Here is a 14,334-nt window from a genome sequence, read left to right as displayed (position 1 = left end):
CTGCGGCGTTTGCAAGGCTTTGTCAGGCGAAGACGCTGAGACGGACACAGCAGCAGCGGCCGCTTACCTGCGCGGCGTCGGCGGTCGACGAGCTCCGGCTCTCTCTCCGACAGTAGCCGGTTCTTTTCCAAGCGAGGCGTGAGGGGACGGACCGATCCGCTCGTCGACCCCCACCGGCTGCCGCGCAGGGTAGGAGAGGCTGCTGCTGCTGCTGCTGAAGAAGAAGAAGAAGAAGAAGCCGCCGCCGCCACTGCTACAGCGATCTGAGGTAAGAGGAAGACTGGGCCAAGTAGCCGGCCGGCCACGTGGATCAATTGATCGGGTGGGGTGGCAGGGAGAGAAGCGAGCGAGCCAAGCCGATGGCAAAAGGAGTGAGGCGGCTTCGAAGGCGGCAAAAAAATTTTTTAAGGCGAATGCAGAGTTCAAGGTGGAAGTAATTATTACGAAACGCCTGAAATAATTAACATGACACTCGATCTCTCTTTTAACTAGTGGCTTTTAGTCATTTATTTTTAAAATTGCTATGTGTATATTTTTATTTTTTTTTAAAAAAAGAAAACAACACCTCCCATTAAAATCGACCCTTTCCTGAATGACTTCACCAGCAGACGTGTCCCGTTGTGTTGGTGCTCTAGTGACAAAACTCGTCAGAAATACCTTTCTTCCCCCCACCCCGCCCGCCAAAAAAAAGTCACGTTTCAGGGTCTGATTGACTCGACCTAATGATCTTCAACGCGACGAAGGCTTTTTCTTAATCGGGTGTTGGAAGTCCAGCTTTTAACCCCCATTCCCACCCCCCTCTTCTTCAGTTGCCACCATGCGGCAAAGAGGATGAGGTTTCGGTGACGGCCATTCCAGCTGATCTGGGAGGAGGCAGCCTGTTAGCTTCCCCCGACCTGGCGCCTTCCAGATGTGTTGGGAGTACAACTCCCAGCACCCCCAGCCGACTGGTTGGGTTTTGTAACTTAACACATCCGGAAGGCTTAACATACTGTCTTTGAAGGGGCTAACGGCTCTTCCTTCATTTTGAGGCAGAGAGAGGGAAAACCTACAATGGTTGCGTTTTTCAGTTTTCAATGCAGCAAATATGGGGGCGGGTCTATTGAGGGGCGAAAACGGCTGGTAGCCTGACCAGCTGGTGATCAGATGAGGTCTCAGATCGAGAATGAAACGTTGGCTAGTTGTGTATAAAAGGTATTTCTGCCCTAAAAATTGCCACTCTTAATGGCATTACATCAGAAGCTGGTTGGAACTGGGTTACTGAGCGCCAGGGTTGGCTTGTCCTTCTCTCTCTCTCTCACACACACACACACACATGCGTGCGCACGCACACACACACAGGAGGATGCGGATGCATTCTTCTTGATCTCTCTGCCCCACCCCTTACCACGTTGGAACTGATGTGCTACACCCTGCCATAGACATCTGTGTCAAGTTGGCAAGGTGGGGGGGAGGGACGCGGTTGGGCGCCTTTGGCAAAAGGGAGAGGAAGAAAACACTGAGCTTCCTGAACAGCCTTTGCTGCACAATCGGGTGATGTGGTGACAAGACACACATATGCCAGTGAGGCCCTTGTTAGTTTGCATGAGTTGTGTGTGTCTAGTATGCTGCTGACATAGTTGCTTGCTGGAAAGGAGATGGCTAGTTATGCGTATGTAAATAACATGATTTAACTGTGAATGCCCTAAGCTTATTGTTGGCTTTACTCCTTCAGTCTGAATAGGGCCTCTTTGCTATCTTTATTCCTGTGAACGTATATCAATTTAATTGTGATATATTCTAGTTACAGTTAATGGTTTAACAACATAGGGGCTGCTGTTATTTAAAGCTTCCAAACAAGTATAAATGACACTACTTGGCTGATTAGGAGAATCTATTTTACTTTGGCTACTTTAAGGAATGCATCTTAATCTTACAGGATGGATTTGCTTGAAATATTTTATCTAAAGCACTTGCTTCTGTCCATATTTGGTGTATACACACATATTAATTTCTGTTGCTGTAGCACAGCAAAAAACCTAGAGCTGAATTTACCTTTAAGAACCCAAGATCTATAACAAGCAGTGATGTGTTCAGCTTACTTTGGATTTTCCCACTATGGGAATTTTATCGGAGTTCAATCTATTGCGATGATGATAATTTATTACAAGCTCTCTAGGTGATTTACAAAGATTAAAAACATATTATACTTGCTTTCACATTTGCCTAGGATCAGCAGTTTAAGAGTAAAACTTTAAAGAGGCTTTATAATTGATGCAAAGTTAGCAACAGTAGTAATGTAGAGGCATGTTTAAAATTCTGCTTACCTTGCCTTTTTGGTGAAATTATTGGTTGTTTTTTAGTATTCTTGGTTGCTATGAAACACTTTCAAGATATGGATCAAGTGTTGGAAAAGTCCTGTGCATTTTATAATTTTAGCTACTTCTGTTTGGCTCCAGAGAGATGACAGGAAATATGTTGTAAAATCATTTGCACATATGTTGTAATGTTACTCGGGTCTATCTGCAGTGCTTTTTATTCCCATCTCATACGTAGTCTTACATGTTCTCCCCACCTGCTAATGAGGGTTTCAAATGTGATTTTGGGCCAAGCAATAGACTGAACAGCCTGAAAATAAGGAATTCAAGCACAAGTAACAATCATTCAAATAGTAATCACCACCTTGCTGGTCTTTGATAATAGATGAGAATTAAAGTGTCATATTTTAGGCATGCACACATTCTTGTAGTCTCCTTGAGGCTCATCTCATACAGCCACGACCCTTTCATAAATGGTGTGGTGGATTCTAACATTAACTTGATCCTTGTCCAGTGGGCTGAACTGCACGGCTGCACTAATTGGTGATGCTGGTGCAAACAGGTGGTGATCTCTGTATTGCATTAGCTTCCTTGTCCCTAGTTGACTTGTGTATGCCCCTGGGATCTCTACCTCTGCCACTTGTTTTATTGTTAAGGGCCTGGAGATGTTGGGATGGGGGGACTTAGACATTCTGTTATTATGCCCTGCAGGCTTTGAGGGAGGAAGAGTGTTCTTGCCTCAAGCTAGCCCAAAGGTTTGGGCTATTTAATGCTATCTCATAGTTTTGCTCTTTACCAGCAAGCTGTGTGAAAATATGTACTGTTACTCAGCATGACAGAAGGATTGCACCATGTACAGCCTGCTCCTTTGCATATTTACTCAAAATAAATCCCACGTTTCAATGTGGGGGTGTACTCCCAAGTATGCATAGAATTGCAACATTAAGTTTGTAGTGCTTTGTCACCTCTAGTGGTATACAAAATTAGTGCATATGGTTGCTGCTTCTTGATCTTCATCCTGTAACGTCTACCAAGTGCAAGTGCCTGCCAGACAGTTCTTTTCCTTCTTGCCTGGGTGTCTGCCAGGAGTATATTTAAACTCCTTCAGAGTGACCATTGTATGTAGTCTGTATAGTTCGCAGTTGTATTCTCAATGTTTTACATATATTTATGCATTATCCATACTCTTGACTTCCCCTTTTATTGAATCAAATTGCATCTTAATTGAACTGTGAGAATTGGCTTGTTAAGCTCCTGTATTTTCCATTTTGCTTGCCAGTCTGTGATAGAAGGGAGAACTAAAACTTTTTCCTATGTCCCCACAGTCTGAAACACTGGAAATTATCTTGGTGGAATAACTGAACTCCGAGCAAGATGAACGGCTTCAATGGGGAAGAATTCAATTTTACTTTCCTTGATGAAGGCTTTACTGCAAAAGATATTGTAGACCAAAAAATAAATGAAGTTTCTTCCTCGGTGAGTATGTTAGATACTAGGTTGTGAATGTCATCAAAGATGATACGTTTGTACTAAACTTATGCTTAGTGCTCTTGTAATGTACAATGGTAGGCAACTACATATTGACTGATGAATGTTTTCCTTCTCCCCAGGATGATAAGGATGCATTCTATGTTGCAGACCTTGGGGATGTTCTGAAGAAGCACTTGCGATGGCGTAAAGCCCTCCCTAGAGTATCTCCTTTCTATGCTGTCAAATGTAATGACAGCATAGCTATAGTGAAGACTCTTGCTGCACTTGGGGCAGGATTTGATTGTGCCAGTAAAGTAAGTGGCTGCCTTTAAATGGTTTGGTTAAGTACTTGTGTATTATAAATTAAAGCGATGCTGTGCCTTTAATCCTTGTTAACCCAACCGTTTCTAGTGAACAGTGTGTAAATTAATAAATTATTGTTTTCCAGACTGAAATTCAGCTGGTCCAGAGTGCTGGTGTTCCTCCAGAGCGTATAATATATGCAAATCCATGCAAGCAAGTCTCTCAAATTAAGCATGCTGCAAATAATGGTGTGCAGATGATGACTTTTGATAGTGAAGTTGAGCTGATGAAAGTTGCAAGAGCCCATCCAAAAGCAAAGTAAGATATCCACGAAACAAAATAGTTTTCAGTCTATGTTTTTTCTCTGTAGGTAACTCAGATAAAAGATGCTACTAATTTGGGAAACATGACCAGATGTCCACAATTTTTTTTTATGGTAGTTCTATTGATACAGAAAACTAGGTAGCTTGATATGCAAAAAAACAAAAAATAGCTTAGACCAATGTTAAGTATAAAATTCTTATTTTTGGAATGCAAGTGGATATGCCTAAGCTTGAAAACATTCTCAGGCTGGTTTCTAAAATGTTTTCTAGGATGGTCTTGCGCATTGCAACAGACGACTCAAAGGCAGTTTGTCGCCTGAGTGTTAAATTTGGAGCAACACTGAAAACAAGCAGGTTGCTGCTTGAGCGAGCAAAAGAACTTGATATTGACATTGTTGGCGTCAGGTGAGTAGCAAAGCTATGTCGAAGAAATGACACATTTGCTAGCTCTTAACTTGCTTTCATTAAGAAGATTAGCAACACTCAACTCAACTCATCTTTTCTAGTTTCCATGTTGGAAGTGGTTGTACAGATCCTGAAACCTTTGTGCAAGCTATTTCTGATGCTCGTTGTGTCTTTGATATGGGAGTAAGTACATTTTAATAATAATTCATATAGCACCAATTCATCAGAGTTTAAACAAAATGGCTAGAATGTCTCCGACATCTTAGTTCTGGAATAGAAAATCTTAAAAGTAGAATTAGTATCTCTACATTGGGAAACAATTAGGCTAGCCTGCAGGCTTGGATTATGCCAAATATTCCTGATTTATAGGGGGGTGTTCTTTTCATTATCGATTTACTACACAACAGTCCATAAACCATTACTGTTCACATTTAGTAAAACTGATTGTTACTACCAATAATAATGTTAGTGAATCAATATTTCTTCATTTAGAATGAGATTGGTTACAACATGCACCTGCTTGATATTGGTGGAGGCTTTCCTGGCTCTGAAGATGTGAAACTTAAGTTTGAAGAGGTATGACCTTAATGCCTGCATCTTAACCTTGTACATGATCCTTTAGTACTTCCACTTGACATGGAGAGGGGCTTTTATGATTTTGTTATTTGGCCAAAGATTTTTTTTAATTCATTTTTATTTAAAGTGATACAAAAATAAGGAATACAAACCCTCTAACAATTCGTATCAAACCATCAGTTATGCGAATATGCATAATATACAAAAAGGAAAAATAAAAGTTGATTGATACAGCTTCTAGGGGAAGGAAGCTTAATCAAGGTAGAGAGAGAGATGTATGCATGAGAGTTTTGAATTAAGCACCGTATTGTTAGCGAGCTCACTAATTTAACAACATCTTGCATGTAATAGCAAATAAGACTTTTAATCTCGTTATGAAGGAAATTTTACTTTGACTATGTACAAGATCCACATCATAATTTTCAAGTTGAAAGAAGTTGTTATGATTTCTGTGCTGCTAAAGTGGCAGTGCAACCAATGTTCAGCTTGAGAAAAAGTGTTCACAGGAACTATGTACAGCTCTTCAAGTTTTGCTGCTTGTTGTACAAAATACCAAGCCTTGAGTTAGCTGCTATAAGTAGATAAGCTGTTCTTATGCTCCAGAATGGTAACACTAGTTGTAGTGGATGTAGGGTGTTGGGTGGTAAATCCATCTTTCTCCATCTGGGTTCATTTGAGCAAATGAAATATGGGAGAATTTACATAGCTGAAACTGATGCAAAAAGACTTTTAAATTGGAGACCAAATTACTGGATCTGGGAAGACATTCAGGAAGATGATGATGATTATAGCACCATCAGTGTACATGGTGCTATACAGAGTAAAACAATAAAATAGCAAAACCCTGCTGCATAGGCTTACATTCTAATAACTGTATTCCACTTGAGTAAGTGCACTTAGTCTCTATCAGACAAACAAGCTTCACATTAAGTTCTCCCAAAGTACCTACTCTTAATTTGGCTGATTATTTGGCACAGATCTTAATTTGGCTGATTATTTGGCACAACTAACTCTTCTCCCCGCCTCTTTTTTTTTTAAGATAACAAATGTAATCAATCCTGCCTTGGACAAGTATTTTCCTTCTGATTCTGGAGTGAGAATTATTGCAGAGCCTGGCAGATACTACGTTGCCTCAGCTTTTACTCTGGCTGTTAATATAATTGCAAAGAAAGTTGTAATAAAGGAGCAGACTGGATCTGATGGTATGTAACATTTAAATCACAGTCTGGAGTGTTATATGTAACTATGCTCATTTGTGTACGTGTGTTGTGGGGGGTGGGGGAATGTATGAATTGCAGACTCCTGGAAGATGCTGTGGATCTTCTGAGCATACTCTGTACTTGCCTACAGGATTTGTGCCAATAGGGGTTGGACCGTGCAGTCTCGGGTGGAGGACAGCTTGTGCTTTACAAGGATGTGAATATCAGCTGTTCATTTATATAGGCAAAAGTTAAGCAGCTAGAATTAGGGCAAAGTTCCCAAGGAATACCAGCCATGAAGAATCATATCTGCGCAAGTGGAGCCCTGCAACAAAACGTCAGAGTGTTAGGTGTGTTATTTGAGCCTCTTTGGTTGAGGAAGTTGAAAAATAAGATCGGATCAAACAGGAGTCCCTTCTTGAACGGGTATACTTGATAATGCATTTCCCCCCTGTTTTAAAATGTTCAAAGTTTAGCCAGTCTGCAAGCCAGCCAGAGGAGCATGAGTCTTAAGGTGCAATTAAGTAGCCCTACCTCTGGCCTGAAATAGAACAGTGAACTACACTGCAGTGTTCTTCTATACTACTCACTTAACCCAACCTACAAAGTTAGGATAAAAACACCACATAATATTGCAGGGCTGTGGTAAACTACTCTTTCAGCTTCAGCCCAGCCTTTAGTATGGGTCGAATACCTCTGGACAATACAGTACTGTTGTAAGCCATTCAGAGCCTGATTTGCATTCATCAGTGCACACTACACTGCAGGGCTGTAGTAAGTCACTTCCAACTTAGGGAGGCAGTAAGTTGGGATTTTCTTTGAAATTCGTATTAGCAGGGTTATTTTTAAAAATATTTTACACTAAAGCATACCTGAATTAGAAAGAGCAGGAACTTTTCTCTTTGCTGCCACCTTTGGGGTTTTATTTGTGTGTGTGGCGGGAGGCCCTATCCTCCCACCTAAGTGTTGGTTCTCTCTTCCCCCCCCCCTTATTCAACATTCAGTGCCGTTGAGTTATTATGGGCTTGTTTTGTGGGGGGTGTTGTGGTCCATTAAGGTTTTTCCTGTTCCTTTTTTTCTTTTTGTATTCTGTGGTGTAGTTTTGGCTAATTAAGCCTGAGCGCAGAAGAACACAAATTGGTACTAGTATGGATGATGGTGATAATAATAATAGTGATAGTGCTAATCCTAGGTTATGTTTCTTGGTAATGCTGAAATGTGATAGAATGTTAGGAACTGTCTTTTCTCTGTCTAATTTGTGTTCCAATATTCTCCCAATAGATGAAGAAGAACTGAATGACAAAACTCTTATGTACTATGTAAATGATGGTGTATATGGATCTTTTAACTGCATCCTGTATGATCATGCACATGTTAAGCCAGTTTTGCAAAAGGTAAGCTATAGGATTGCAGGGTAGAGGAGCACACACACTGTTTATATAACATTTATATGTAAAAACATATTTTTAAGCTTCAACCCATTCTTGCGCTAAGTAACTACTTGGTCTCTTATCAATGCCAAATTCCAACAGAAAAAGAAAATGGGGGGAGTGGCTTTCGTAGAACTGGCATAATATAGATGTCTAATTGAACTCTGCATGATATAATCATACGTTCCCAAGACCATATTATGAACAATTGTATTACTGTCAGCTCTGCTGTGGCAGTGTATATGAATCGTTGCACTAACTGCTTTAATTTTAAACTGTTTTTAGAGACCTAAACCAGATGAGAGATACTATTCCTGCAGCATTTGGGGACCAACTTGTGATGGCTTAGATCGTATAGTTGAGCGCTGTGGCATGCCAGAGATGCAGGTTGGGGATTGGATGTTGTTTGAAAACATGGGTGCCTACACTGTGGCAGCTGCTTCTACTTTCAATGGATTCCAGAGGCCAACAATACACTATGTAATGTCAAGGCCAGCATGGTTAGTAATTCTTCCTTCTATGCTTTTAATTCTGCCCGAAAGGGTTAGATCTGACTCGAGTAAGGTGTGAGTAAATTCTTTTTGAGAAAAGCCGAAGATGGTTACTTTGCTAGAGCTCAAGTAGGTTGTGACTGCATTCCAACAACACGAGTCAATGGTGGGGTAATAATCAACTTGACAGTTGTTTAGGGATGCTCCCCACATGACACGATAATAATCAACTGGTGTGGATTAGGATCAGCATTGAGTTGACTGACACATCCCCCACCCTCTCTCCTTGCCTCAGTCCTCCTGCTAGTATCCCATCAGCCATTGTTGCCGAAAATCTATCCTGCCGGCTGGACTAGAGCGGCAGTCTCCGCTTTGACAGCTCTTGCCGTGCAACTCTGTGGCTGAAAATAACCAACAGTGGCCTTAACACATCATGATAACCAACAGTGCTTCAAATAGCCAACTCTGCACAATGTTGGTTATTTGTGTTGGTTATTTCAGCCAAGTAACCAACTGTTGGTTATAAAACTCCTGCCACACAGCATGATAACCCATGGTGGGTTAAATAATCAACCATTGACTGTTTAAACCACTGTTGGTTATCGTGTTGTCTGAACCTAGTCTGTGGCTCCTCACAATCCAGAATATTTGTCTTCCTCTGACAATTCCAGCTTGCACACTGGGATTCTTATTCAGGCTTACTCAATTTTGCAGTAGTCGCTTCCCTAGTTCAAGTCACAATGCTTTGGAGAAAAACTTTGTTTCTCACTAGCATTCTTTCTCCAGAATTGGATGATCCGCAGGGGAAACAGTGCAGTGTTGGTTGTTTCCCCATGTGTGTCAGCTGCACAACTGGGATTACACTAATTACCTGCACCGCACTGTGGGTTGCCGGTGCACAGTGTGGGCATAGTACATTTTTACCCAACCTACAACCCATGGCTTGCAGTAGGAGTTGTAGGGTGGGTGAAAATGTGCTATGCCTATGCTGTGGGACAGGTAATTAGGGTAATCCCAGCAACTGTGTTTGTATTTGTGTTGTACCCTGCCTCGATCCAGAGGGAGAGGCGGGTAACAAATAAATTTATCATTATTTATTCAATTGGCACGGTGTGTTGTTTCCCCACCTGATTGTCTGAACAACTCCCTATCACATGTAAGTGCAGAGGCATATAATAAATTCAGTGTAAAATTCAGCTTACTCAGCTTCTTGGATATCTCTGCATGATATTAAAAAATCTCAAAATGGGAGCGATGCCCAGTGAAGTTTCCGTTGCCAGATATTTGCAAAATAAGTGCCTGGAGACTGTCTGGAGCACTTTGTGCTTTCCCATAGCTAGGAAGAACAGAATTATTTATGCAGATTAGTGATGAATTTACATAGGTTCCAATCTGGCTTTTCTTGGTGCAGAACTTTGAGTAAGAGATCAGCTCAGAGTGCACACAACCATGTCCTATTACCAATTCCCCCCTACTCCCATAGCAATTGGGAGCTACTATGAATACTTAGAAGCTGTGGCATCTTACTGGAGACTGATTTTCATCTAGATTACTCATTCATTTTTCCCTCCTTATTAGGCAATTGATGGAACAGATAAAGGAGCAAGGGTTTCGAGCAGAAGTGGAAGAGCAGGATGTCACTCTGCGACCGTCTTGTGCCTGGGAAAGTGGAATTGAACGCTATTCAGCAGCTTGTGCTTCAGCTAGCATTAATGTATAGATACGGTTTTAGCTAACCTGCAAGTTTAGGAATGGATTTTTTAGGGCTTTTTGGGACCATTAACTTAATTCTTGCTAGAATTTTTAAATGTTTTGAAAGACTAGGGTGTGCGTAAATGTAAAAAAATAGACAATTAGACGGGAGGTCACATTTATCTGTGTTCCTATGGAAACTATTTGAATATTGTTTTATATGGATTTTTATTCACTTCTCAAATATGCTACTAAAACTGATCCTTGACTGTCAAGCAAGCATTTGTAGCTTGTATATTTGGCAGAATGGTCTGGACGTAGTATTGTGACCTGACTGTTTTACAATAAAGTCTATTGAAATAATTGGGTAGCAGTTCTTTGCCATATGTGAACAAAACCTGGTTTAGATAGTTAAGATCTTGAGTTGTCACTTGCTATGGATTGAACATACATATGTGCGTGTGCATGAACCACACACTCTCTTTGGTTATCTTTTCAAAAGTTGCCAAGTTGGTTTCTTTTCATGGTAGCTTTTAATGCTTGTTTGCCTCTGCCTTTATTATAAGACAAGAAAAACAAAAGGACTCTTGAAATAAAACTTGCATTGTTGTAATTATGAAATCCACCTGTAACATCCCACTTAAAAGTATATCCAGTATTTTCCAGTTCTTGGCTATCTAAATTTTATCAAATGCAAACTTGCTTCACTCAAATTATAGGAATGCCCATGGACTACACTTTGCATACAGAAGTTCTGTACTTCTAGGCATGTAATCTTGTATGGATTAATTTGGTTTGTTCTATTGAACGGGGGGAAAACTTGTTCTCTGCAAAGCACTGGTGTGGCAAAATGGCCAGTATTTGGCATTTAGCTAATGTTAAGACTTGGAGAAGATGCTGAGTTGCTTTTGCAGGGATTTTTATTGTATAGACTGTAGCTACATATTGGATTGCATTTTTGTGGCTATTTCAAAGAACCTTTTTTGGGTGGGGAAATTACATGATAGAACAACGTAATACCATGGCAAATTACTGAAGGGTTGTAAATCAGCTGATCATAGTTCAGGATTGACTTTTGAACCAGCTGTTTTGTGACCATTTGATTCTGTGCAAATATTCTGTGGTGCTGTTGGACTGTATCTACTTTGAGTCAGTACATTCTTGACAGTAATTGGGGAAAACCCATAATCATAACAGTTTTTAGCATTGTCAGTACATGTAAACAAGTCCACATTTTACAGGAGTAGTTAGGCAGAAGAAAAGCCTATTCTGTGAATCCAAGCATAGCATTCTTAGTTACCAAGTCAGTACTGCTGGGGATTAAAAGTTAGCTTTTAAATATCAGAGTATCTGGCTGGAGTGTGGTTTAAATATGGGACATACATTTTCATGGAACAGTAAATTCTATGAAGACAAAGTAAATATTAGGATGAATATCCACTGAGTTATTAACTCTTTCAAGCTAAGTCTAATGATAATTAAAACACAAAAACATACCATTAAAATAACTAATGAGCCTTTTCTTAGCATAGTTGGGAGCTACATAATATTTCCTTCAGGGATTTATGCCCTGATCTTCAATAAGATTTCCATGGCAGCTTTGTTACATATGTTTATGGGCCAGCTTGATCAGCTTCCATGTATATCACATACTTGACATGGCTACTTTCTGTTTTGTCTTAAGTAGTCTGAGGATCTGGCTTTTGAGCTACTTATTTCAGCATAATACATTAAAATAGGATTGCTTTCAAATGAATCAATTTACTCTGGACTAATTCAATCCATTTCAATAGCAATAATGTTAATCTTTAACGCATTAATTTATATTCAGCTACTTTCCCGCTAAAATATGCTTAGGCTGAAATCCTATACACATTTACTTAAGTAGCAACTTCAGTGAAGCTTCTGAATAGGATTGCATTGTGATGATAACAGCTGCAGGATTGTAGTAAAGAGAAAAGTCATTTGCAAGCTAGATAGCTGCTGGTGGTTTTGTCTTGGCCACAGTTTGAATGACTGCAAATCTGGATTTTCTTGTATGCCTCACCCTCTCAGTATTTGAGAAAAGTAATTATATTACCTGCTAGGTTGCTTGTGCTGTAAACAGGAGGAGGAAAAGCCTGATACAAGAATGTCATATTGACCCAACAAACTTCAGTACTTATAAGCACAGGTTGATAACTTTAAGATTTATAATCCACTTGTTTCCATTGTTTCTAATGATACATAGAAATAATTTTTTTAAAATTACAGTACCATAGTTTATGAAAGCCAAACTGAGAACTTCTATGGGAATCCAGTTAGCATCTGAAACAGGTGCAGGCACAAACGGCTCCCATTGCTGGATTAGAGAAATTTATTTGTTTCAATTCTTGACTTCTCAAGAGCTCAAGACAACCTCCTAAACCCCCATAATCTCTGGCTATTGGCCATGCTTGCTGGGGCTGATGAAAGTTGTAGTTCAAAACATCTGGAGGTTATCATGTTTGGAAGGTTGGTTTAGAATAGCAATTTAAGAAAAAGCAATGCTACAAAAACAGTCAGAAATTAAGGAAACAGCCTTTGCTTTCTGAACGGGCTGCTGAATGTTAGTCTAAAATCTACAGTACTTTGGGAAGGTGTTCAGTAGGGCTGCAGATAAATTGTCATGGCTGGCTGCGAACTCGCCCTTGGTCCCTGTTCCTGGCCTTTGCTCTTTCTGCCTGCTTGGTCTTCCTCTGTCCTAGAAATAATGGTTGAGGAAGCAGGGGCTGTGAGCTGCCTGCATACTTCTGCTTGCTCTCTCTGGTGTGCAGGGGGAGGGCTCTGCAAGTGAGTGGGCAGCAAGCAGCCACTGCCTGTTCAATTTTCTTGCCTGTTTCCATCTGAGGATGTGTAGACAGTCATGAGGAGGTGGGTGCTCTGGGAAAAGGCTCAATGGAACTGGAACTGGCGTTCAAACTTGGATTTTGTCTGGACCTGCAGGGGAACAAAGGTCAACAATAATTGGTTATGCTTGTTCAAGTTAATGTACAAATGGTGTTCAAAAAGATGCTCTTGTTTGATTTTAAAGGGCATGATGGAGCAAAGAGAAGGAGGTATATAAGGCCCAATATATTGGTCAAGATTACTACCTTGAGTTTTAACCTAGATGATAATAGGAAGCTTTCAAAGATATGATCATCCCCAAAACTAGCTGCCAAGTGCTTGTATAATTACAAGCTGCTCCCCATTTTATGTAACTTTGGGGAGGGGGCATAGCTCAGTGGTAGAGCACCTGCTTTGCTTGCAGAAGGTCCCGGGTTCAATACTGGGCTGCTCCAAGTAGATCGGGGGGTGGGGTGGGAACCCTGCATGAAACCTGGAGAGTTGCTGCCATTCAGTGTTGACAGTACTGGGATTGATGGACCAATGGTCTGACTCAGTATATACGGCAGATTCTTGTGTTCCTAACATTGCAGTACCCTAGTGATGGTCTGAGGGAGGATGTATGTTCCAAACACTTGAACTGCAATGTACACAGTGTCACGGCTAGCTTTAGCTTCCAGGCGTGTGTCTATAGGAGCCATGTTTAGGTGTTGAAGTAAACATGGATACTGAATACCTGATGAGTGAGGCCAGCAAACTCCAATCACAGTCTATGTGTGTTTGTTTGAATACCTGTATTTGAGACACACACCCCAGCAACATCTGGGAATAAGGGAGTTCTGGTCAGGCTTTCACATCAACGTCTGTAGATTGACTACAGAGCTCGCCACCACGATCTACGTGTGTTCAATATTCATGGATACTTGAATGCCAAAAAAGGACAACTATGTCTGAGGACATACATCTTCTCTCCACACTTTATATGATTACCATAGCACTGTGCTGATGTGGTACAAATCTTGCATCGCCACTGGAAGTTACTTGAACTTTTGGAAAGGAGTTCTGGAGGTGAGGAATCAAGTTAGTCACAAGGATGCTTTCCTATATATCTTCTTTTGTACTTGTAATCATCCAAGGTGCCCCTCCACTACCTCTTGAAACAATTATTGACTTGCAATTGAGTTGACTACCACAGTATCTTGCAACAGCAATCGCTCAAGGTTAGCTAATGTAAAGCAGCCTTGGTTTTTTATTTACTCTCCCCGTGGCTGAGCATAGCATTTTTTTCTACCTCCATCTCT

General features: G+C 40.7%; 1 protein-coding gene across 1 annotated transcript; it reads left to right on the top strand.

Annotated features, from left to right (window-relative positions):
• The first annotated feature begins 57 nt into the window (after positions 1-57).
• Positions 58-10,549, top strand: ODC1 (ornithine decarboxylase 1). Its single transcript, XM_063125160.1, has 11 exons — positions 58-268; positions 3,623-3,773; positions 3,908-4,081; positions 4,216-4,388; positions 4,664-4,798; positions 4,900-4,981; positions 5,291-5,374; positions 6,414-6,576; positions 7,855-7,967; positions 8,289-8,503; positions 10,073-10,549. Exons 2-11 carry the CDS (start codon positions 3,672-3,674, stop codon positions 10,212-10,214), a joined length of 1,383 nt encoding a protein of 460 aa, XP_062981230.1. The 5' UTR covers positions 58-268; positions 3,623-3,671; the 3' UTR covers positions 10,215-10,549.
• Positions 10,550-14,334: the final 3,785 nt, after the last annotated feature.

This window comes from Elgaria multicarinata, chromosome 4 (genome assembly GCF_023053635.1).
Source record: "Elgaria multicarinata webbii isolate HBS135686 ecotype San Diego chromosome 4, rElgMul1.1.pri, whole genome shotgun sequence".
NCBI lineage: Eukaryota > Metazoa > Chordata > Lepidosauria > Squamata > Anguidae > Elgaria > Elgaria multicarinata.
The sequence above is the reverse complement of the archived record's forward strand: the minus strand, read 5'-3'. Positions and strand labels throughout refer to the sequence as shown.

What these genes read in the sequence shown, in the direction of transcription:
- ODC1 (XM_063125160.1), top strand. Translation starts at nt 3,672, where the DNA reads ATGAACGGCTTCAATGGGGAAGAATTCAATTTTACTTTCCTTGATGAA. An exon ending in GTTGTGTCTTTGATATGGGA is followed by an intron (nt 4,982 to 5,290) that starts GTAAGTACATTT and finishes TTCTTCATTTAG; the next exon opens with AATGAGATTGGTTACAACAT. An exon ending in GTAATGTCAAGGCCAGCATG is followed by an intron (nt 8,504 to 10,072) that starts GTTAGTAATTCT and finishes CCTCCTTATTAG; the next exon opens with GCAATTGATGGAACAGATAA.